Genomic DNA, 23,822 nt, shown 5'->3' with positions numbered 1-23,822 from the left:
AAAATGTTTAGTGCATTTTGTCTGGTTTGTTTTGTTTTCAGACCACAGGTAAATGTAGTGTCTGATACTCCATCTTGATTAGAAGCAGAAGTACAGGCGTTTTTTAAATTTAATTTAATTTTTTTAATTTCTTTATTTTAATAGTTTATTGTCAAATTGGTTTCCATACAACACCCAGTGCTCTTCCCCACACGTGCCCTCCTCCATGACCACCACCTCTTTCCCTCCCTCCCCCTTCAACCCTCAGTTCATTTTCAGTATTCAATAGTCTCTCAGGTTTTGCGTCCCTCTCTCTCCCCAGCTATCTTTCCCTCTCCCCACCGTCCTGTCCTTCATTAGGTTTCTCCTGTTCTCCTGTTAGACCTATGAGTGCAAACATATGTTATCTGTCCTTCTCCACTTGACTTATTTCGCTTAGCATGACACCCTCGAGGTCCATCCACTTTGCTACAAATGGCCAGATTTCATTCTTTCTCATTGCCATGTAGTACTCCATGGTATATATATACCACATCTACAGGCACATGAAACGATGCTCAACATCACTCATCATCAGGGAAATACAAATCAAAACCACACTGAGATACCACCTCACCCCAGTGAGAGTGGCTAAAATGAACAAATCAAGAGACTATAGATGCTGGCGAGGGTGTGGAGAGACGGGCACCCTCCTACACTGTTGGTGGCAATGTAAACTGGTGCAGCCGCTCTGGAAAACAGTGTGGAGGCTCCTCAAAAAACAGGTTGTTTTTTAATCCCCAAACATGTGGTGTTTTCTATTTATTTTTGTTGGTAATTTCTAACCTAATTGTGTGTCCAATAGGGTCTACCACTTTACATATATGTTCATTAAATCAAGATTGTGTTTCTTATTCCATTTTTCCCTTTCCTGGTTTGCTAGTTTATTCACTTAATTTCTATCCTTTTAATTATTAGCCTTGAAATTTACTATGTATTCCTAACAAAATCATAATTTCCTTCCTGACTAATATTAGAATGTTGGATAGTGGTGTGCTGGAGCTTGCTTATACCATTTCACAAGAGCTAATTGTTCGTATCTCTTCCCAACCCCATATTCAGTGACATTACACTGATAGCTTGAAATCAGCCATGGGTGGAACGTATATAATCATGGAAGTCAACAAACATTATGAATCATGGGTTTCCCCACTCTGAAAATTATTGTTAACCACTTACCAGCTCACCACTGATTTCAGATCCTCTATTACCCCTGTCCTATTTATAAGATACGTAGTCCAGAATTTTAATTCTTTTAAATTCCACACATTTTTAGTATTTTTTACTTTGTATAAAAAGTTTTTGGGGCACATGGGTGGCTCAGTTGGTTAAGAGTTCGACTTCGGCTCAGGTCATGATCTCACGGTTAGTGGGTTTGAGCCCCGCGTCGGGGCTGACAGCTCGGAGCCTGGAGCCTGCTTCAGATTCTGTCTCCCCTTCTCTCTGCCCCTCCCCCACTCATGCTATGTTTGTCTCAATAATAAATAAACATTAAAAAATTTAAAAAAAATTTTTTTCTTTAGATTTACCAGGGCTTTTTGTTTTGTTTTGTTTTGTTTTGTTTTGTTTTGTTTTGCTTACTTTTCTTTTTTTCCTTGCATCTTCCTCTGGGGTCATTTTCTCTCCTTCTGAAGCACATCTTTTAGAAGTTCCTACTTTAGTAAAGGTCTGTGATGGTAAATAGCATGCTTACTTTGTTTTACTACTGATATCTTCATATCACTCTCTTGAAAGATGGCTGTCCTGGGAACACAATTCTAGACTGATAGGGTTTTGGTTTTTTTTTTAACTTGGCACTTTGAAAATACTTCCATGGTTGCTGTTGAAAAGTGCAGCATAACTATCAATCTTTTGTGAGTAAACTCTCTTTCCTCTCTGTCTGTATATAAGGGCTTCTCTTTGTTTTTAAAGTTCTTCAGTTTTCTGTAATGTGTCTGGCTGTGGATTTTTTTTATCCTGCTTAAAATTTGCTGATCTACTTGTATCTGTGGATTTATATCTTTCCTTACTTCTGGAATTTGCTCAGCCTTTGCCTAATTTACATCTCAGTTCTATTCTCTCCTTCCTCCTTATGGTACTTCAAATGACACTCCAAGTTAGACCTTTAATTCTATCCTGCATATATCCTAAACAATTTTATATTTCTGATCTATTTTTCTCTTTGTACTGCATTCTGGGCAGTTTTTTTTATTCATCTCCCCATTCCCTAATTCACTTTAGCCATATCTAAAATATTGCTTAATTTATCCAATGAGCTACTAATTTCAGTGTTTTCTTTTCCATTTCTAAAAGTTTTATTTGGTCCTTTTTCAAATATGTCTGGCTACTTGGGTGGTCTCTTGGTGCTTACTCATGTTTTATTATTTTTAAATTTTTCTAATATTTATTTACTTTTGGGAGAGAGACCACACAAGTGGGGGAGGACAGAGAGAGAGAGGGAAACACAGAATCCCAAGCAGGCTCCAGGCTCCGTGCTGTCAGCACAGAGCCTGATATGGGTTTCAAACTCACGAACCGTGAGGTCATGACCTGAGCTGAAATTGGACGCTCAACTGACCGAGCCCCTAGGTGCCCCACTCATTTTTTAAATTAACTTTTTATTTCTTTAAAATGTTTATGGTTATTTTTCATTCAGTACTTGATAATTTCAATATCTGAAATCGTTGAATCCTGTATCTGTTGTTCATTATTTCTGCTGACTCTTGTTCATGATGGCCTGTTTTTTTGTTTGGTGCTTTTGTTGTGATTATTGTGGTAGTGATGACTTTAGCTCATATTTATGGTTGAACCACATCAGGGCCGGAACAGAGTAAGCTTTCCTCTGGAAGGATTTGTGGATTCTACCAGAATTAGATGGTAGACCTAATCCAAATTAGGCCCTTCAAGCTTCCTTAGAGGATTCAGGGCCCTCATCTGAAGTGGTCCCTATTCTCCATTCTGCCAGTATGACCCTAATTTTTGTGCTAGCTCATAGTTCACAGCTCCCACCTAGATTTCAACCTCTGGTTTTTGTTTTTGTTTTTGTTTTTAAATCCTTGGAGATTTCCCTTACCTTTGCGATAAAACCTCAGGGTATCATTGTATTAGGAAGGCACTTTAAAGATGTATAGTTTACCATAATACTGGAAAAGGAAATCCGTTTGACATTTACCCTGGTTAGAGTTAGGAAATATGGGTCCACCTATACGTTTTTCTGATAGCCTCACTTGTCCCAATAGCCTTTATTGACAAACCCATCTTCCCCTACCAATTGTAAACATTACCCATGCTATATTTGCATGCAAATGGAATTATTTGTATTTCCGGACTTTCCATCCTATTTCATTATTCCATCTATTTATTCATGTGGAATATTATGCTGTTTTAATTTTTGAAGATATATAACATTTTTTCAGTAACAGAGATTTAGTACTCTTCCTCATTACTGTTACTTTGATTTTAGAATTTTCCCAATTATTCTTAATTATTTTTATATTAATTTTACAGTTAGATTGTCTAGCTCATCAAAAAACTACATACTGATGTTTTATTTTAAATTGTAGTAAAAAATATAAAACATGAAATTTAGTATCTTTATCGTTTTATTAAAATATTTTTTATCTTTATCCTTATAAAACACACAGTTCAGTAATGTTAAATATATTCACATTGTTGGGCAACAGTTCCCCAGAACTTTTTCTTCTTGCAAGACTGAAACTCTGTATCCATTAATCAACAATTCCCCATTTTCCCCTTTCCCCACTTCTGGTAGCCACCATTTTACATTATGCTTCTCTGAATTTGGCTGTTTTAGGTATCTTATAAAAGTGGAATCATAAAGGTGTTTGTCTTTTTGTAACTGGCTGTTTCACTTAACATACTCTCCTTAAGGCTCATCCATGTTGTCACACATAACAGGATTTCCTTCCTTTTTAAGGCTGAATAGTATTTCATTTCACATACATACCACATTTATCCATCAACGGACATTTGGGTGCTTCCATCTTTTAGCTATATTGACTAATGCTGCTATGAATATGAGTGTGAAGATATCTTTTTGAGACCCTAATTTCAATTCTTTTGGACATATATCCAGAAATGGGATAACTGGATCATATGGTTGGTCTTTAATTTTTTGAGGTACACTATACTGTTTTCCATAACGGTTACACCATTTTACAATTTTACCAACAGTGGACAAGGTTCTAATTTTTCCACTTCCTCACCAACACTTGTTAGTTCTTCTTCTTGGTTTTTTATAGTAGCCATCCTAACGGGTGTGAGATGATATCTCATTGTTTTGATTTGCATTTCTCTAATGGTAAGTGATGTTAAGCATCTTTTCAGATGGTTGTTAGACATTTCTATATCATCTTTGGAGAAACATCTATTAAAATCACTTGTGCATTCTTCTTTTTGGGTTGTTTGATTTTTATTGTATAGTTGAAGGAGTTCTTTATATATTCTGAATATTAATTCCTTATCAGGTACATGATTTTCAAATATTTTCTCCCATTCTGTAAGTGGCCTTTCACTCTACTTTGTTGATTGTGTGTCGTATTTATTAAGATCATGTTTAATTCAGATTAACATTGGTGGAAATGAAAGCTTTATGACACTACGTCTTGAAAGGATCATGTAAAATATAGCTCATTTATTGTATGAGAGGCAATAAGAAGGGTTGTTCAAATCTCCTAGTTCCTTGTTGATCTTCTGCCTAGTAATTCTAACTATTATTGAAAGTAGAGCATTGAAGTCTCCATGTATTATTGTTGAATTATCTATTTCTTCCTCCAGTTCAGTCATTTTTTGTTTCTTGTAGTTTGGAGCTCTATTATTAGGTGCACATATGCTTATAATTATTATTTCCTTATGATAGATTGACATTTTAACATAAAATGTCTTTCTTGGGGCCCCTGGGTGGCTCAGTCGATTGGGTGTCTGACTTCAGCTCAGGTCATGATCTCATGGTTTGTGGGTTCAAGCCCTGCATTGGGCTCTGTGCTTACAGCTCAGAGCCTGGAACCTGCTTTGGATTCTGTGTCTCCCCTACATCCTCTGTTGCTTGCCTGCTCACACTCTGTCTCTCTCTCTCAAAAATAAATAAACAAATAAATAAATAAAAATAAAATGTCTTTATCTCTGCAACAATTTTATCTTAAAGTCTATTTAGTATCATATTAATAAAGTTGCTCCAGCTCTCTTTTGGTTAGTTTTCTTGACATATCTTTCCCATCCCTATTTATTTTCTCTTTGGAACATAAACTATGCCTTACATAGACATCATATAGTTAGATTATATTTTTTAATCTATTCTGCCTATCTCTGCCTTTTAATTTGAGTATTTTTTTAAAGTTTATTTATTTTGAGAGAGAGAGAGAGACAAAACCCCAAGCAGGCTCTGCTCTGTCAGCACAGAGCCTGATGTGGGACTTGATCCCATGAACTATGAGATCATGACCTGAACTAAAATTCAGATTCCAGTTCTCAACCAACTGAGCCCCCTTATTTGAGTATTTAATCACTTACATTTAATTTTTTTTAATGTTTTATTTATTTTTGAGATAGAGAGAGACAAAGCATGAGCAGGGAGGGGCAGAGAGAGAGGGAGACACAGAATCGGAAGCAGGCTCCAGGCTCTGAGCTGTCAGCACAGAGCCTGATGCAGGGCTCGAACCCACGAATGCGAGATCATGACCTGAGCCGAAGTCAGAGGCTTAAGTAACTGAGCCACCCAGGTGCCCCTTAATCACTTATATTTAATGTATTTACCAATAAAGTAGAATTTATGTCTGCTATGTTACAATGTGTTCTCTATGTGTCATATTTTCTCAGTTCCTCTATTACTGCCTTTTTTATGTTAAATTGCTATTTTCCAGTATACTGTTTTAACTCCATTTTTGTTGTTACTATATTTATAAGTAATTTTCTTAGTGGTTATCCTGGGAATTATGGCTAATATCTTAACTTAAAACAATCTAAATGAATCTAGATGAATAGCAACTTGATTTCAATAAGTATAAAAACAATGCTCCAATGTAGCTCCACTGCCTCAATTCTCCTTTTCTATATCTTTGTCAATCATGGTATATTTTTATACATTGTCAGCCTGTCAACGCAGTTTTATAATTGCTGATTTATGCAGTTTTCTTTCATGGATTTATTTTTTAAGAGCAGTTTCAGGCTTATAGCAAAAGTGAGTGGAGAGTACAGAGAGTGATCATATATTCCTTGCCCGCTCCCCAACATGTAGAGTTGTCTTTTAAATTAGGCAGGAAGACAAAATAGTTACAAAAATACATTTATAGTGTCTTTTATATTTACCTGCATAGTTACTTTTATCAGTACTCTTTATTTCTTCATGTGGATTTGAATTACTGTCTTGTGTCCTTTCATTTCAGACTGAAAGATTCCCAATCGTGTTTCTTATAAGAAAGATCTAACTAATTTCAAGAAAGATCACTAACAAGTGATGAATTCTCTGTTTTTGCTTATCTGAAAATATCTTACTTCATCTTTCATACTTGTTTAATTTTTAAAAGATGTATGCTTCGTGGGGTGCCTGGGTGGCTCAGTCAGTTAAGTGTCAGACTCTTGATTTTGGTTCAGGTCATGATCTTATGGGTGTAAGTTCTAGCCCTGTTGGGGTCCATGCTGACAGTGTGGAGCCTGCTTGAGATTCTCTCTCTCTCTACTGTCTCTCTCTCTCTCTCTCTCTCTCTCTCTCTCTCAAAATAAATAAATAAACTAAAAAAAATTATGCTTCATGTTTGAAGGATAGTTTTGTTGGATATAGAATTTTTGGTTGAGGGGCACCTGGGTGGCTCAGTTGGTTAAGCATCCTCCTTCAGCTCAGGTCATGATCTCACCATCTATGAGTTGGAGCCCCGCATCTGGCTCTGTGCTGGCAGCTCAGAGCCTGGAGCCTATTTCAGATTCTGTGTCTCGGTCTCTCTCTCTCTCTGTTTCTCCCCCATTCATGCTGTCTCTCTCTCTCTCTCTCTCTCAAAAATAAATTAAAAACATAAAAATTTTTTAAAAAGAACTTTTGGTTGACAGTTGTTTTCTTTAAGCACTTTCAATATGTCATCCCACTGTCTGCTGACCTTCATAGTTTCTGCTGAGAAGTCAGCTAGTTTATCTTATTGAAACTTCCTTGTAGGTAATCAGTTGCTTCCTTGTTGCTTCCCAGATTCTTTCTTTGTCTTCAGCTTTTGAAAAATTTGAGTATAATGTGTCTACATGTGGATCCCTTAGAGTTCATTAAGCTTCTTGGATGTGCAGAATAAGGTTTTTCACCAAATTTGAGAAGTTTTGGGCCATTATTTCTTCAAATATTCTTTTTGCCCCTTTTCCTTTCTCTTCTCTTGTTGAGACTTCCATTAATATATTAGTATGGGAGTGCCCAGGTGGATCAGTTGGTTGAGCATCTGACTCTTGATCTCAGCTCAGGTCTTGATCTCAGGGCTGTGAGTTCAAGCCTCATGTTGTGTTCTGCACTGGATGTGAAGCCTACTTTTAAAGAGGGAGAGAGAGAGAGAGAGAGAGAGAGAGAGAGAGAGAGAGAGAGAGAGAAATGCGCCTGGGTGGCTCAGTAGGTTAAGCGTCAGCTTCGGCTCAGGTCATGATCTCACGGTTCGTGGATTCGAGCCCCGGATCAGTCTCTGTGCTGACAGCTAGCTCAGAGCCTGGGGCCTGCTTCAGATTCTGTGTCTCCCTCCACTGCTCATGCTGTCTCTCTCTGTCTCTCAAAACAACAACAACGACAAAGTTTTTAAAAAAATGTTAGTGTGCTTGATGGTTTCTCACAATATCTTAGGCTCTGCTCATTCTTCTTTGTTCTTTTTCCTTTCTGTTCCAGAACTGGGTAATCTTAACTGACCTATCATCAAATGCACTGCTTTTTTTTTTTAATTCCATGAATCCAGATATTTGAGGATACAAATTTTTCATTGTTGTTCTTCCCAACTCCTGAACTTTTTTTTAAGTTTATTTATTTATTTTGGAAGAAGGAGAGACTCAGAGAGCACAAGTAGGGGAGAGGCAGGGAGGGGAGAGAGAGAGAGAGAGAGAGAGAGAATCCCAAGCAGGCTCTGTGCTCAGAGCCTGATGCAGGTCTCAATCCCATGACCCTAGGAGCATAACCTGAACCAAAATCAAGAGTCAGATGTTCAACCGACGGAGCCACCCAGGCACCCCTACAACTGATATTTTTAATCTAAGTACAGATTTTATACTGCTCCCTATTGAAAGTGATTTGGGGGCTTTGGTCCAACATTCATCCTGTAATTCTGACTCTTGAATTCTGTCATGAATCAGTGAGCACTGTGAGGCAGGCACTGTAATAAATGCTTGGGGAAAAGATAATGTTTAAACAATGATTCCTGCCCTCTGAGAGCTTACAGAGCAGTTGAGGAGATAAAACATAACTGTTGAGGCCTTTATATGATGATGAAAGAAAACAGAGATTAATGTGAAACTTTAGGACAAACACTATGAATAGAACTTTCTGCAAGGATAGAAATGTTCTGCACTGACCAATGTGGTAGCCAATAGCCACAAGTACCTATTAGGCACTTGAAATGTAGCTACTGTGACTGGGGAATTAAATTTTTAATTGTATTTACTTTTATTTATTCAAACTTAAATTACCACATGTGGCTACCTTATTGGACATCACAGCTCTAAAAGTAAATATTTCCTTGATTGGCCTGGTGTGGGGAGTGGGTGGGGAAGATTCCCTCCTGTGGCAACCCTACAGCTCTCCTCCTTTGGCTCCCAGAGGAGGATAGGAGCTATTGGCTATGAACACACTCTGGCACGTAGTTGTGCCTGGTACACTGGACATATTGTAGTGATACTGTTGAAACAAGATGTGTCTGGGCCACCTGGCAGAAGGAAGCTCCAATATGCCCTGTTGTGGGCAAACTTAGACCCCAATTTCTGGGTCAGGCACAACACACAAAGGCAATTGATAAGAAGGTGTTATGGGGGCTGCAAAAGAATCAGATTTTCCTCCTTAACCCAATGGTCAATGCAACATTCACTGTTTTTCTCCACAGCTACAAAACAAGCTCACAATAGTGTCCATCTCCTTCCACCCTTTCCATGGGGTCTCTTTGCTCCCACACTGATGCTGCAGACACAGGCTTCTGTCTGGGGCCCATCCTGAGAATTCTCCTTAGGGCCCTAGAACCTCACTGCTGGGTCAACGCTGAGGTAGGAATGAAGGCTCTCTTTTGCCTGCAGAATGAACTGTACTTCCTTCCCCCACGCCACCCTTTAGAGCTGGGAGCATCTTAGGGAGAGAGAAGCAGAGGGGGTTCCTATGAGATTTCCCCCGGGAGCTCGGGGAGTCATGTCAGCTGGGACGCCAAATCACAAGAACCAGTACCCCCAGTCCCCGAGAAGAAAGCCTTAAGAGAGAACCTCTGGGAGCTGAAGCTGAGCCCAGGTTCACAGTGGCCCCCATGCTGAGTCAGGAGTAGAGCTGTGAACAATGGCCCCAGAGGATATTAGAGGAGAGAAGTCACACATGAGGAAGCCTGGGGCACCATAACAGGCACAGTGGAAGATGGCTAACAAAGAAACTGCAATTTGAATGATAAATTCCCTCCATAAAGGGAAGGAATATTAAGAGTTGGGAGACTCAAGCCAACGTGGAATGGCTGGCCAGATGACTCGGAGCAAGGCCCCACCTCCCTCAGTTTCCTCATTTGTAACAGGGAACTGACTCTTAACCCATCCAAAAGGGGTGTTGTGAGTTAAGTAAGATGTGCTATGTGGTGCCTGCCACATTATCATTTCTTACCCCACCCCACCCTCATCCGGATTGCCCATCTCTGAGAACTAGCCTACACAGCACCAAGAAAGTCCATTCGAGCTAAGGAAAAGCTTCCTGACTCCAGCCACGGTCAGAGAGGAGCAGGAGAGGAGAGTGAACCTCTACCAGGGGTCCTGGGATGTCTGGGGCTGGGAATGGAAGAGTCTCTGTATAGGAACACTCAGCCTCTTGCCCTCTCTTCCTTGGGGTCGCTTGGCACATTAAGGAAAGTACCACACCTCTGCCACCCCCAACCTCTACCTCTCATGTGATTCATAAATAGGAGGTGCCAAAGTTTCTGGGAGCCTGGCTCACCCACCCAAAGCCAGAAGAACATACAACTTCTTTCCTTCAGTTTCAGGACCCCTCCCCTTCATATCCGCGAATGACTTAGACACACATCTCCCTTCTCTGTGGATTTCATCTGCCATCCATCCCCTCAGCTCCCCATCCCTCCTACCTTTTCTCCATCCCTGCTTCTCTTCTGTTCTTCCCTTGGAGTCCAGCATCCTGCCTTCACGGAGGACTTCAAGGCTGAGGGGACATGCAGAGGATGTGTGTGTATGTCTGTGTCCACTGGGGGCACAAATGGGCTTCAGGAGCTCAGGTGACCCACTGTAACTGCACTCCAGCCTACCCCTGCCACTCCACGCGGGGTGCCCAGAGGCCTGCATTAGCAGCGCCTCCACCCCTCCCTGGGGGAAATGGAGTCACCACCACTCTTCATGGGCAGCTGGGGGGGCCCCCTTCGCCATCACTCCACCACTTCCCCTGCTCTGCTCAGGCCCCATGCCCAGCCCTGAGGTTTGGAGAGCCTAGTAAGTGCCCTATCAACATGTTAATCAAATTACTTAGGAGCTAAAATTGACGCTGTTCATTAATTATACAAGATTATGCTAATTGTGCATGCAAATGCATGCCGGGGAACAGAAGGTGTTCAGGCGCATGGTGGGCCATTAGCATAGAGGATGGGGTGCGGGTGCATTGGCATGCTAATGTATGCGCCCCAGCTATTTATAGTCCCCCAGCCCATCTGCGCTGCAGCCACCTCTGCCCCAAGTAGAGATCATGGTGGGGAGACCTCGCCCAGGCCGGCAAGTGGCTATGACCCTGGGGACACTTGGCTTTGGCTGCTGCCCCAGGCCAAGATCAGGAAGTACTTCGGGCCACCCCAACCGGTGCCTGGATTATCACACCAACCTCCCCCCTTACCATCCCTTTTCTAGCCTAGACCCTTCAGTGCCCACTTCCCTGGAGGCAAAAATCTTTCCAAACGACACAGCCAGTAAGGCACCCTCTGCTGACTCCCCATCACCCACAGGGTCCAGTCCCACGGGGTTTGGGGCCACACCCCCAGGCCCCAGTCCAAAACTCTCCTCCTGCATCTTGTCAGGTACCACTGGGAAAGTGTGCCCTACACGCCCCCTGTCCCTTGGCAGAGCTGTTTGAGCCTCTTACGCCTCATCCAGGGAAAATGCCTCTGGTCTTTCAAGGCCCCAAATGCCCAAGATCAAATGCGACTTCTAGGACCCCTTCCAGAGTGAATGCTGCAGTTACACTGGACGAGTTTCCAACTTGTCCCCCACTAGCTTATGGGTTATACTTTAGGTTTCCCTCTTTCCTGCTGGATTGTCATTTCCGGAAGGCTTTATTTACCCCTTGACTGTACTGCCTGACACATGTAACGTGTTTAATGCATCTTCTTGAATGGGTTTATTGAGTGAAGGAGGGAATGAATGGTCCAGGCTTCTGTATCCTCCTCTGTCCTGAAGCGGAGGGCAGCTGACAATGAAAATGGTGGAGAGCACAGCCCAGAAGAGACCTGTTTCTTCTGAGGCTCATGAGCTCAAAGGCAAGCCCTTTGGAGTCAAAATTAGCAGAGAATTCCTCCCCACCACAATTCCCCATTCCCGGCTGTAAAGCCAGCTTGGGACTTAGAAATATATGTATCTAGTTTTATTCTCCACTTTGCTCCCAGTCTGCTTTCTTTCCCATGGTATTCACAGGACACTTGTTTTGAACACCCTGTCCCAACTCATGTTGGGACATTCACATCACTTTCTCTTTTTTTTTTTTTTAATTTTTAATGTTTTTTATTTATTTTTGAGAGACAGAGAGAGACAGTGCGAGCGGAGGAGGGTCAGAGAGAGAGGGAGACACAGAGTCTGAAGCAGGCTCCAGGCTCTGAGCTGTGAGCACAGAGCCCACCGCAGGGCTCAAACCCACGAACCGTGAGATCATGACCTGAGTCAAAGTCGGACCCTTAACTGACTGAGCCACCCAGGTGCCCCTTACTTTCTCTTTCTTGATCTGTATGGTCCAATATAGTTGGTAGCCATGAGCCACATGTGACTATCTCAGTTTAAATTAAAAATGATGGGCACGTGGATGGCTCAGTTGGTTAAGCATCCGGCTTCGGCTGAAATCATGATCTCATGGTTTGTGGGTTCTGAGCCCCATGTTGGGCTCTGTGCGGACAGCTCAGAGCCTAGGGCCTGCTTCTGATTCTGTGTCTCCCTCTCTCTCTGCCCCTCTCCTGCTCGTGCTCTGTCTCTTTCTCTCTCTCAAAAATAAATGAACAGTAAGGAGAAAAATGAAACAATGGAGCGCCTGGCTGGCTCAGTCGGCAGAGCATGGGACTCTTGATCTCAGGGTTATGAGTTTGAGTCCCACATTGGGTTATAGAGATTACTTAAAATAAAAAATAATACTTTACTATTATTATTGCTAAAGTAATACTTACTTTTCATAATCATATTACTTTAAAATAAATAAATAATAAACTAAAATGAAGCAAAATTGAAAGCAGTTTCTCAGTCACCCTAGCCACAAGTCAAGTGCTCAATGGCCACATGTGGCTAGTGGATATCATTTTGGGAAAAGCTCTCTCGGGCAGAAGTAGTAATCTGGACATTCGTTCCCTGGCTCCTGACAGTCCTGTAGTTGCAAGCGCCCTGGGGCTCAGTCTTGCTCTTTGAATTACTATCAGAACATAGTTTCTGCTCTCCGTGAGCCTCTCGTGGGATGTCGGGAGGGGAAAGGTGGTGCAAAGCCAGGCGAGCTGGTTTCCTCGGGTGGGATTCCTAGAAGCAGAACTGGAGATGGGGATGCTGTGAAAGGGGTTTATTGGAGGAGAGCTCTAAGAAGAAAAGGAGGGGAAGAGCGTCCACTGGAGAGGCTGAGCAAGCACACAGTCCCAGCTGGAGTCTGGCACAAGCCTGAGCCTTCAGGGAGTTCTGGAACAGGAAAAGCACAAGGAGTTGGCCCTCCACGGGCTGTCACTTTGTCTTTCGCCGTGGGCTGCTGGTGGGAACATATGCTTCTGGCTGACGATAATCGAGGCTAGAGGGACAGCCGTGAGCCCTTTAACAGCCAACGCTCACAGCGGCCAGGGGGTGGGGAATCCAGCAGGCGGCAGCCCACCCCATGGTACCTGGACACTGTCTTCTGCCGAGTGGTTCCATCCGCTCTGCTTTCCACCCGTTGAGAGCCCAAAGTGGACTCACATCCATCACCTCCACATTTTCCTTTATCAGTTGTATCTCTTCTGAGTAAAGCACGGAATAAAGTGCCAGGAAGCTTTCCTTCTGCAATAGTGTCACCCCTGAGAAGTTATGCATAAGTCAGATGTTTGCACTGGAGCCACATTCAACCCTACTTTTGCTTCCTTGCTACGGAATATTCCATTGACAAGGAGGGTTTGTTTTCAGTTCATCTCGAGTTTTTACAGGGAGGAATAAGGAGCATTTATAGAAATGGTTAGGAAGGCTAAACTATGTTTAGGATGTGCTAAGGTAGGTGTTTGAGTGAACTGCTCTTAGCTTTCTTTTTTTTTTTTTTTAATGTTTATTCATTTCTGAGAGAGAGAGACCGAGATACAGAATCCGAAGCAGGCTCCAGGCTCAGAGCTGTCAGCACAGAGCCCTATGCAGGGCTCGAACTCACAAACTGTGAGATCATGACTTGAGCTGAAGTCAGAAGCTTAACTGACTGAGCCATCCAGGTGCCCCATCTTAGCTTTCATTTAAATCATAAGCACCGAGTCATGATGCATCACTGCTACTCTTTAATCGCCTGGTTAGCTGGTTGACCACTGTTCACAGCTCTTCTTCAGATTTTTCATTAAACTTAAAAAAAAAAAGCTATTAAAAATTTTTTAGAGAGAAAGAGCACATGCGAGCATGGGCAGAGAGGCAGAGAGAGAGAGAGAGAGAGAGAGAGAGAGAGAGAGAGAGAAGAGAATCTCAAGCAGGTTCCACTCTCAGTGTGGAGCCTAATGAGGGGATCAATCCCATGACCCTGGGATCATGACCTGAGTTGAAATCAAGAGTCGGATGCTCAACTGACTGACCTGCCCAGGGCACCCCTTATTAAACTTTCCATGGGAGAATGGTGAACATCTAGGCAGAATAGAATAATGAACCACGAGTACCCTTCACTGAGTTTCAACAATGATCAACTCCTGGCCCATCTTGTACAACTGGTCTTTAATCCTGAAAATCTTGTCAGACTAAGAGCAATGGTCACAACAGCCAAAGGCCCCAAACTAGGAGCAAGGGGACCCAAGTTTCCTTTGCAACCTTGATGAATGTGTAACCTTGAGGAAATCCCAATGGAATGACTTGACGTGTCCCTGTGACAACCTGCCTCTCAAGGCTGCTTTCAAAGGAGGTTAATCACCAGCCTCATGGCTGGGGCAAGGTTGGACTACAAGAGCCCCGGTTAGAGGACATTTTCCATGACTCCTGTCCATATCAGTGGTTCATAAAGTCCTGAGCTCATATCCAGACTTTGGCATTCGCTGTGACTTTGTGGTTTATTCTTGCTTATCCTTAGTTTTCTCATCTGTAAAGTGGGAATGATGGCATACCTACCCCACCTCAGGGTTATGAGGGGATTAAACAGGGTCGGGATGAGCTCAGCAGACTTCCAGGTTCTTGCTGAGTGCTTGGTAAGTTATAACTGGGTCACTTTGCACACTTTTGGGGGGGCATAGTTTTGTGTTTTATTTGTAACTCATGCTTTTATTTAATTTTTCATACCATAATTCTAACAGCAGGTCCTGGGACTTCACCTTTCTCTTGCTTCTCTTCCTGTGAGGCCCAGATAAGATGTGCCCTCTTTGAGCCTCATGCCACAGTGGGGATGGCTCTGGGCACAGGTCCTGCCCTGACCCAGGGAGTGTCCTAAAATGTTCACCTTCCTTGGGGACTCACATCAGCCAGGGCTGTGGGTGTGGCCTGGTCTTGCTTCCCTTTGCCTTTGGCCAGTCAGGGAAAGGGGGACCCCCCCCAGGCTTACTTCCCAACACATGGTTGGGGTGCTGCTCAGAATATGCCCTCCTCCAAACTTACCCATGCCTGGGTGGTGGGTGCCTCCCTGGTGACAAGCAACCTCTCAACAAAGTGCACAGCCCATCCTGCCTCAGGTCCCTGTAGGATGTCCCGGGTCCCAGAATTTGGTCTTCATTTACCCAGACCCCTGCCACTTTCTTTCCAGGGAAGGGGGAAGGGAGAAGAAATGGGGTATGTAGAAAATACTGGAATACAATTGCCAAGTTAGCTACAAAGCTAGTTAATATCCACAGGACAATACAATTAGAGACTTTAGGGCTATTTCTTTACCAAACAGAAATTATTTACTTCTCCCATAAAATCATTTGCATCTTATCAGTTTCCTGCAAATTATCACCACCTTTACAGAGCCCCAATCAATAGCAAATATGACTCAAAGTGACCTTCCCCTAGAAAATCAGATAACTCTTAGACAGCTTTGTTGACATAGTAGCCTGGAGCAGCATAAATATAATGCAAGTCACATATGTAACTTTAAATTTTCTAGTAGCCTCATTTAAAAAAACAAAGAAGAAACTGGTAACATTAATTGTAGCAATATATCTTATTTAACCCAATATATCTAAAATATTATTTCAACATGTAATAAATACAAAAATATTAATAATCAGCTATTTTACATTCTGGATTTTTTTTTAATTTTTTAAATGTTTATTTATTTTTGAGAAAGAGCATGAGCCGGAGAGTGGCAGAGAGAGAGGAAGACACAGAATCCAAAGCAGGCTCCAGGCTCTGAGCTGTCAGCACAGAGCCCCATGCAGGGCTCGAACTCATAAACCACAAGATTGACCTGAGCTGAAGTCAGCCGCTCAGCCGACTGAGCCATTCGGGCGCCCTATTCGGGTTTTTTTTTCTTTTTTTCTAAATTAGTCATTAAAATTCAGTGTGTATCTTAAAAACATCTCAATTCAAACCACATTTCAAGTGCTCAATGCCAATTAGGGCTAGCGGCTGCCCTGTTGGTTAGTACGGCACAGCAGCAGTGCCTCTCAAATTTTAGGAGGCCTCAATCACCTGGAAGGCTGGGCCCCACCTGAAGAGTTTCAGTGGGTCAAAGGTGGGCCTTGAGATTCTGTATTTCTAGCAAGTTCCCAGGTGAGGTTGCTGCTGCTAGTCCCAGAGGCACACTTTGAAAACCACTTTGAAAGGTCCCATGGTCATCATTTTGCCTTATTTTCAAGTTATGGGTAAATTTTTTTAAATGTTTTAATGTTTATTTATTTTTGAGAGACAGACAGACAGACAGACAGAGCATGCTCAGGGGAAGGGCAGAGAGAGAGGGAGACACAGAATCTGAAGACAGGCTCCAGGCTCTTGAGCTGTCAGCATGGAGCCCAGCCCGGCACGGGGCTTGAACCCACAAACCATGAGATCATGACCTGAGCCAAAGCCGGACTCTTAACTTACTGAGCCACGCAGGTGCCCCAAGTTATGGGTAATTTTTCTTAACACCCCTGAGGCTGGAGCGGCGTTAGGGGGTGCAATGTGGTAGCAGCAAATGTGTTTGCTTTGGCTCAGCCCTGGCTGGCTGGGAGCAGCCTCACGGACTACCACTGGCAGTGGGTGAGATTCAGCAGCTCTACCGTCGCTGGCGTTGACTGTGCAGCTCTGAGCTAGAAGTTCAGGGGGAGGGGAAAAGAGACTGACCCTTAGCACCCCCAGGGAGGGCCCAGGGCTTGTGTGGCCACTTCCCTCAACAGGACTCTGCAGGTGATGCCAACGAGGCTTAAAGATAGAGAAGCTCTGGGGCTCTGAGGGAGGGGCAGCCCCAGAAAAGACTGGCCAGACAGGGAGTGGGGACAAAAAGGTCCGGAAGTAAGTTATACTGGAAAGAGAAAGGATGGGAAGACGTGCTGAGGGAGGACTGTGGAAGGGCTGAGGGGGCTCCTTGAGGAGGCAGAGGGGACGGGACCCTGCAGGAAGCAGCAGTGAGGCCTTGGGAGGTCAGAAATCAAGGATGTCCCAGAGGCTGTCCCTGGATGTGCGTCAGCAGCCATCAGTTGCTACTCTCCTGGTCCTCCTGGTGGATGGAGATGGATGTTAGAGATGCAGGATCCACCCCAGGCCACAAAGTGAGTCAGCGCCTGGGCCAGAGCCCACCTCTCTGGCCCTATTTCAAGAATCCTTCCTCTAGGTGCGCCTTGGGGGCACAGTTAAAACGTCCAATGCCTGCTCTTGGCTCAGGTCATGATCTCACAGTTTTTGGGTTCAAGCTCCGCATCGGGCTCTGCACTAATGAGCCTGCTTAGGATTCTGTTTCCTTCTCTCTGCTCCTCCACCACTCGTTCGTTCTCTCTCTCTCTCTCTCTCTCTCTCTCTCTCTCTCTCTCTCTCAAGTAAATAAACTTGAAAATAAAATAAAATAGGGGTTCCTGGGTGGCTCAGTCATTTGAGCGTGTGACTTCGGCACAGGTCTTGATCTCACCACTCATGGGTTCGAGCCCCGCATCCAGCTCTGTGCTGACAGCTCAGAGCCTGGAGCCTGCTTCAGATTCTGTGTCTCCCCCTCTCTCTGCCCCTCCCATGCTCGTGCTCTGTCTCTGTTTCGCAATAAATAAGTGTTAAAATTTTTTAAAGAAATATTTAAAAATTAAATAAAATAACCCTCTGGATTCTATAGGTTTGGGAGCAGGGTTGGGTGCAGCAGGTAAGTAAGGGAAGTGCATGTCCCCTCTGGGACCTCCCACACCTGCTCCATCAGAGATATCCAAGGGTGAGCACTCACCTCTTCAGCACAGGGACTCTTCCTATCCTGGTGTTTGCCCTCCTCCTTCTAGCACCTTGTAAAGAACTGAACAAGTGGATATGGAATTTAAAAGAAGTGATCTGCACCATGTGTGAGGAGGCGTCTATGCTTTATGTCATGGAAATGTGGGGTGCGTATAGGGTGATTATAGGGGTTTCTGCACAATGGGGTTTCTCGTAGGGATATAGGGAACCATTACCATGGCAGATAATGTGAGGTCCATGGAGTGTCTTTACTGTGCAGATATGCCACTTAGGAGCATTGGGGGTGACCTAATGAGGTATATGGGGCATCTACACTGAGGTGACTACTGTTTGGGGCATATAAGCTGTGTGCACTGCATGTATCCTGTAGAGGTGAATGTGGGGTGTATACATGGTGGGTGTGCACTGTTGGGGGTCATAGGCGGTATCTGCACCTCAGAATGCTCTGCAGGGGCATACAGAAGGTCTACACTCCATGAGACTACTTGGGGAGGTATTCACTGTGGATGGAAATGTGTGCTGATGTAATGGCCTAATGAAAGGGAAATGAAGGGGTTCCCGAAGGGTATTCACTGGGTGGGGGAATGTGACAGGTGGTAAGGTGTCAGGGGTGTGGACAGAGGCAAGGCCTGGAGGTGGGTACGTCTCCAGGTAAATGGTGCCAAGCCCCAAGGGGCTTCCCCTTGGGACACCTGTGTTCCAGAGGCGATGCCCACCCCTACCAGTACTTGGGGAACTCCTCTTTGGGAACTAGTTCTTAGAACCTATAATAAATCTTCTCTGAATGTGAAGCTCATGCTTTGGAGTTGGAGCCAACTCTAAGGACTTAAGTGGATATTCAGATTTGGGGTTCAAAACCAGGGGTTTGGGTGGTACAATAAGGCAGCGCACTGACAGAACGCATGGAAAGGCCCAGGAGGCGGGCTACATGCCAGGAGCCCAACCCCCGCAGACATTAGCCCTGCAAGCTGTGGTTTGTGAAGGGCATCTCCCCGGATGCCCACAGGATCTTGTACGGGCTAGGGCAGACATCGAAATCACCCTGAATCCACTAAGAGCACCAATCCAGAGCATTATCCTTGATTACCTCACTGGTGGGTGGCAAAGCTGAGGCCCCACCATCCTAGCCAACTGCCTGGAAGGACCAGAGGACCAACTTCCCATGTATTTGTCTAAAAATCAGTCCCGTGAATGCATACACTGTGCTTTTTTTTCCAACTGCTGTACATGAAAAGGCAGGTATTCATTGAGTACCTGTACGGCAGGTCTGACAGCTGCACTGTGATGTGTGATGGGTATAGGCTCTGTCCGATGAGGTTTTTGCTCCGTGTGTAACAGATGTAGAACATGTGCAAGGGAGATCTGTTTGGGGGAGGTGTTCTGTGGCAGGGAGTCTGCTACGTGTGAGCGAGATCTGTGTGCAAGAGAGATTTGCTGGAGGGGGTCGTCTGCTCTTCCTATATATGATGACTGTACAGCATTTGCAATGACTGTAATCATATACAATACAAAGTGGTATGTTAATATGCACTCCCGTATTCTTTCTGTGCACCTACTTATTCAGGATGGGCATATACTGCGCATGAAGGGTATAGGAGTAGTGTATCATATGTGTATGATGACTGCAGGCTGCATATGAATATGTATTGTATATGCTCTGTGAAAGATGCCCTCAGTGTAGTGGGGATACACTGTGTGTGACAGCCATATTTTTTAATAGTATATAAAGCACATACAGTATATATAATAGATGTATTATCATGAGTATATGTTGTGTGCGTGACAGTGTACTCGGGAGGAGGGATGTGCTGTGCGATGTGCATGCACTGTTACGTGTGATGTACATATGGTATGACAAATATACATGGTGTGGGATAAGTTTACAGGTAAGTGTGGGTACATACGCATGTGGATATGCATTGTGGAGTGGGTATAATTCATGACTGACGGGTCTACAGCACGTATATAATGGACATATTTGGATGGGCGTGATGAGTACTTTGTGGGATAAGTACGCACTGTGTCACCCTACACTGGGGGCGGGGGGTGGATAGCCCTTGTTGTGAATTAGTTGCTGGGAAGGGTCTACTTGGTACGCATCAGGCACTCTACATATGCAGCTTGTGGTGGGAATAGGGGGTGTGTGCCTTGTGTGAGCAGAGAGGGGTCACTCTCCCTCCCTCCAATGGAAGGGAACAGTTGGATCTTCCTCCATATCCAGACCCCCCTACCTCAGCCCTTGAGCCCACCTACCACACTGTTTCAGGTTCTTCCTCAAGTTCTTCCTCAAGTGCAACCAGAACTGCCTAAAGAATGCAGGGAATCCCCGAGACATGCGTCGCTTCCAGGTGGGTCCCGGAGAGGGGTCCCCTTGCATCCGTTTCCCAATGGGGTGGGTGGGGAAGGCTGTGGTCCTGCCATCCTGGAAAAAGCCCCCAGGCAGATCTCTGCCCAGCCCTGTGCTTCAGGGGGTCGGGTGCCTGCTGGGGGTGGGGCAGCTCCATCTCAACTTATGCTGGCTGCCAAGGGAGGCTTCATTAGAGTCCCACTTAAGGAGATGCTAATTGTGACATTTTTACATGATTAACGACCCAGCTAATTTGCATAGCGTGAAGCAGGGAGCAGCTGCCCTCAGTACATCCCCAACCTGCACACCCCTCTCAGTGAAGGGTGGGAGGGAGAGGAGGCAGCCCCAATCTCCTCCCAAGGGTAGGGGCTCCTGCTGATGGCTTCTTAGGTTGATGCTGTCTCCCCACCACCCCTCGCCCCAGTCGAAACTCCTCACTGCCTCTAGCCTAAGACACATTCCTGCCTTGGAGCTCCAGGGATACAGCCTGGGGTGCGGGTCTGTGTGAGAACAGTAGGCACTCTGCCCAAGGAGTCGGAGCTTCTTTCAGCGCTCTGGATTTTTCTGGTTCCTGGGGTTCACCTCCCGGGGCAGCCAGAGATTGTGTCTGGGAGCATCGCTTGACCCAGCTGCCTCCCCCTTCCACCATTTCAGCCCTGGGGGAAGCGCTTTCCCATGGCCAGTGACTCTGAGTTCCAGCATCCAGCAGCCACCCTCACCAAGTTGCTGGTCCCCACGACAGTCCCCCCCCCAAAGTCCCCCAGGGCCTCAACCAGGCTGGCCTCTGGCTCTCCTCACAGGTGGTCGTGTCCACAACAGTGAGTGTGGACGGTCACGTGCTGGCCGTGTCTGACAATATGTTTGTGCACAACAACTCCAAGCATGGTCGCAGGGCGCGCCGCCTGGACCCCTCTGAAGGTCAGGACCCCCCCCCCCCCCAGCACCCGCTGCCACGGGTCCAGCCAGTCCCCAACCCCCACCTTGGTGCAGGTCCCTGACCTGGCTCCTCACCTGCCTCCCAGCTGCCACCCCCTGTATCAAGGCCATCAGCCCCGGGGAGGGCTGGACCACAGGAGGCGCCACCGTCATTGTCATCGGCGACAACTTCTTCGATGGATTGCAGGTCGTGTTCGGGAACGTGCTCGTGTGGAGCGAGGTGGGCCACCCCCTCCAGTCTCCCTCCGGGTCTTGCGGCTGGGCCCTCCCCTCGCCCTGGGCTGGAACCCGCAAGCCTCCCCTCTCCCCTCGCAGCTCATCACGCCCCACGCCATACGGGTTCAGACGCCCCCACGGCACATTCCCGGGGTGGTGGAGGTGACTCTGTCCTACAAGTCCAAGCAATTTTGCAAGGGAGCCCCCGGCAGGTTTGTCTACACAGGTAAGGAGTCGGGGGGCGGGGGGGAGGTTGCTGGTGGGGATAGAGAGGCTGGAAGGAGCTCCACCGCCGGGGGTCCGGTGCCCCCTGGTCCAGGTTAGCCAATACCTGCGGTGTGGCCACGCCCCCTTAGCCACTGCTCAGTCTCTTCCCCACCTAAACTGCTTGACGGCTCATAAGCCGCCTTTGGTCTTTTGCCGAGCTTCAGTTTCCCTCTTTGGTCTCGGTCCCCTCAGTCCCCTCCCAGGCCCGGGGTCTCAGCCCTTTCGGGACATTCTCCTTGCCTAGGGCCTCCTTGCCAGGGCGCTCCTCCCCCCTCCCTGACAGACAGACTGGACACACACACACACACACACACACACACACACACACGCACGCATTCCCGAGGTCTAGAATATCTCCAGCGGCATGTCCCCAAAGGTGCCCAAAATAGGCTCTATGCTCCCTAACCTTCCCTGGGTTCTCTTGGTTCCCCAAGCCACCTCAGTCTTCACTCCACATGGGCATAAGCAGGTGCAAGGAAGCAAGGGCAGAGAAGTTAACAGAAGACAGGAATGTAGAATCCCCCCTCGACTTACTTAATTACCCACCAGCACCCTCTCCACCTTGATCCTCCTGCCCTCTCCCAGCCACCCACTTCTCCCCATCCTCCTCCCCGCAGATAAATCCCCTAACCCTTCCCAGTACCGGACACTCGGACACTCGGTAGCTAGGTAGCGCTACTTACCGTCAGGGAGGTACAGTCTTAAGTGGGGAGGGGTGGCCCTAGCAGTGAACAAAGTGTGAGGTTCGTGGAGTTACACGCGGAGGGTGGGGGTGGGGGGACCTCTAAGAGGGAGTGTGGGCTTAACTGGACCAGGCTGAGACTGAAGGGGTGAATAGGGAGGTAGAGATGGGGAAGGAAAGGCAGTCCTGGAGAAGAAATGGCAAATGCAAAGACCTGGGAATGAGTGCTTTACACTCTGGGAGGAAACGAAAGGAAATTCACTAAATCTGGAGTTGGAGGTGAAGAAAGTGGGTAGGGCCTTGAGGCTGGTGAGTTGGTCCTGGCCAGGCCAGGAGGAGGAGAGGACGAGGTCCTGGGGGAGCCTAGGTAGGAGTCTGCTGCCTCCTCTGCAGGGCCCTGGATGTGGGCCAGTCCCTTACCCCGGGCACACGCAGACTTTAATGGTCAGATGCTGCTGAGAGTCCACCTGAGCTGTGATAAATGGAGATTGCTGGAGTTTTTTCAATTTTTGTAATTAATATGTTACTCCTAATAATGGAGACAGAAAACTCTCCCTCTAGTCCTGCCCCCAGGACTGTAGAAGCTATTACGTACATACAGTTGCCTTTTTTCGAATCACAGATGGGATGGTATAGTGCTGGTGTGTTAATGCCAGCACCTGGCACAGGGCCCAGCTCAGTAAATATTTGTTGAATGAATGAGCAAAGGAAGGAAGTGAGGAAACTCAGCCGACCCGTGTGCCGGGAGTTTTCCAAGGAAATGGTTTGGGCCGGGCTTGGTGGAGGGGGTCTGCAGCGAGGCTCCCCGACTGGTTGCTGGCGGGCTTGGTCCTGCGGCGGCGCTGGGAGGGGGTCCTCCAAACGCCGCCCCTCTCCCCAGCCCTGAATGAGCCCACCATTGACTACGGATTCCAGAGGCTACAGAAAGCCATCCCCAGACACCCCGGAGATCCCGAGAGGCTGCCCAAGGTACTCAGCGGGGCGCAGCAGACCCGGGGCCAGCGTGTCCTGTGGCCCTGGGGGCGGGAGTGGGCGGGCGGAGGGGACACCCCGCCCCTCCGCCACCCCTCGGGGCTGTCCCTCCGTCTTGCTGTCTGCTCCCCCGCCCCCAGGAGGTGCTGTTGAAGCGGGCGGCCGATTTGGCGGAGGCCCTGTACGGAGTGCCCAGCAGTAACCAGGTATGGCGCCTCCGCCCGCCTCCTCGCGCCGCCAGGCCGGGGACTGTCCCCCTCCTGGTGCCTGCGGCTGCCCCGGCCGTGCCCCGCTCTTGTCTTCGCAGGAGCTCCTCCTGAAACGCGCGGCGGACGTGGCCGAGGCTCTGTACAGCGCCCCCCGCGCGCCCGCGCCGCTCGGACCCCTGGCCCCGAGCCACCCACACCCCGCCGTCGTGGGCATCAACGCCTTCAGCAGCCCACTGGCCATCGCCGTCGGGGACGCCACGCCGGGCCCGGAGCCGGGTGCGTCCCGCCG

General features: G+C 46.6%; 1 protein-coding gene across 2 annotated transcripts in view; it reads left to right on the top strand.

The window, feature by feature from the left end:
* The window catches only part of EBF4 (EBF family member 4), a 56,938-nt gene that overhangs the window by 25,861 nt on the left and 7,255 nt on the right, over positions 1–23,822 (top strand). For both annotated transcript variants that reach the window (XR_003901356.1, XM_029918587.1), the window contains exons 7-13: positions 20,171–20,252; positions 21,052–21,169; positions 21,274–21,407; positions 21,503–21,629; positions 23,233–23,321; positions 23,465–23,530; positions 23,632–23,809. Coding sequence is in view for 1 of the 2 variants with exons in the window: in XM_029918587.1 (XP_029774447.1) it covers positions 20,171–20,252; positions 21,052–21,169; positions 21,274–21,407; positions 21,503–21,629; positions 23,233–23,321; positions 23,465–23,530; positions 23,632–23,809 (794 nt within the window). In the remaining variant the exon portion in view is untranslated. The remainder of the gene's footprint in view (positions 1–20,170; positions 20,253–21,051; positions 21,170–21,273; positions 21,408–21,502; positions 21,630–23,232; positions 23,322–23,464; positions 23,531–23,631; positions 23,810–23,822) is intronic.

Source organism: Suricata suricatta, chromosome 12, assembly GCF_006229205.1.
Source record: "Suricata suricatta isolate VVHF042 chromosome 12, meerkat_22Aug2017_6uvM2_HiC, whole genome shotgun sequence".
NCBI lineage: Eukaryota > Metazoa > Chordata > Mammalia > Carnivora > Herpestidae > Suricata > Suricata suricatta.
This window is presented reverse-complemented; position numbering and strand designations above follow the sequence as displayed.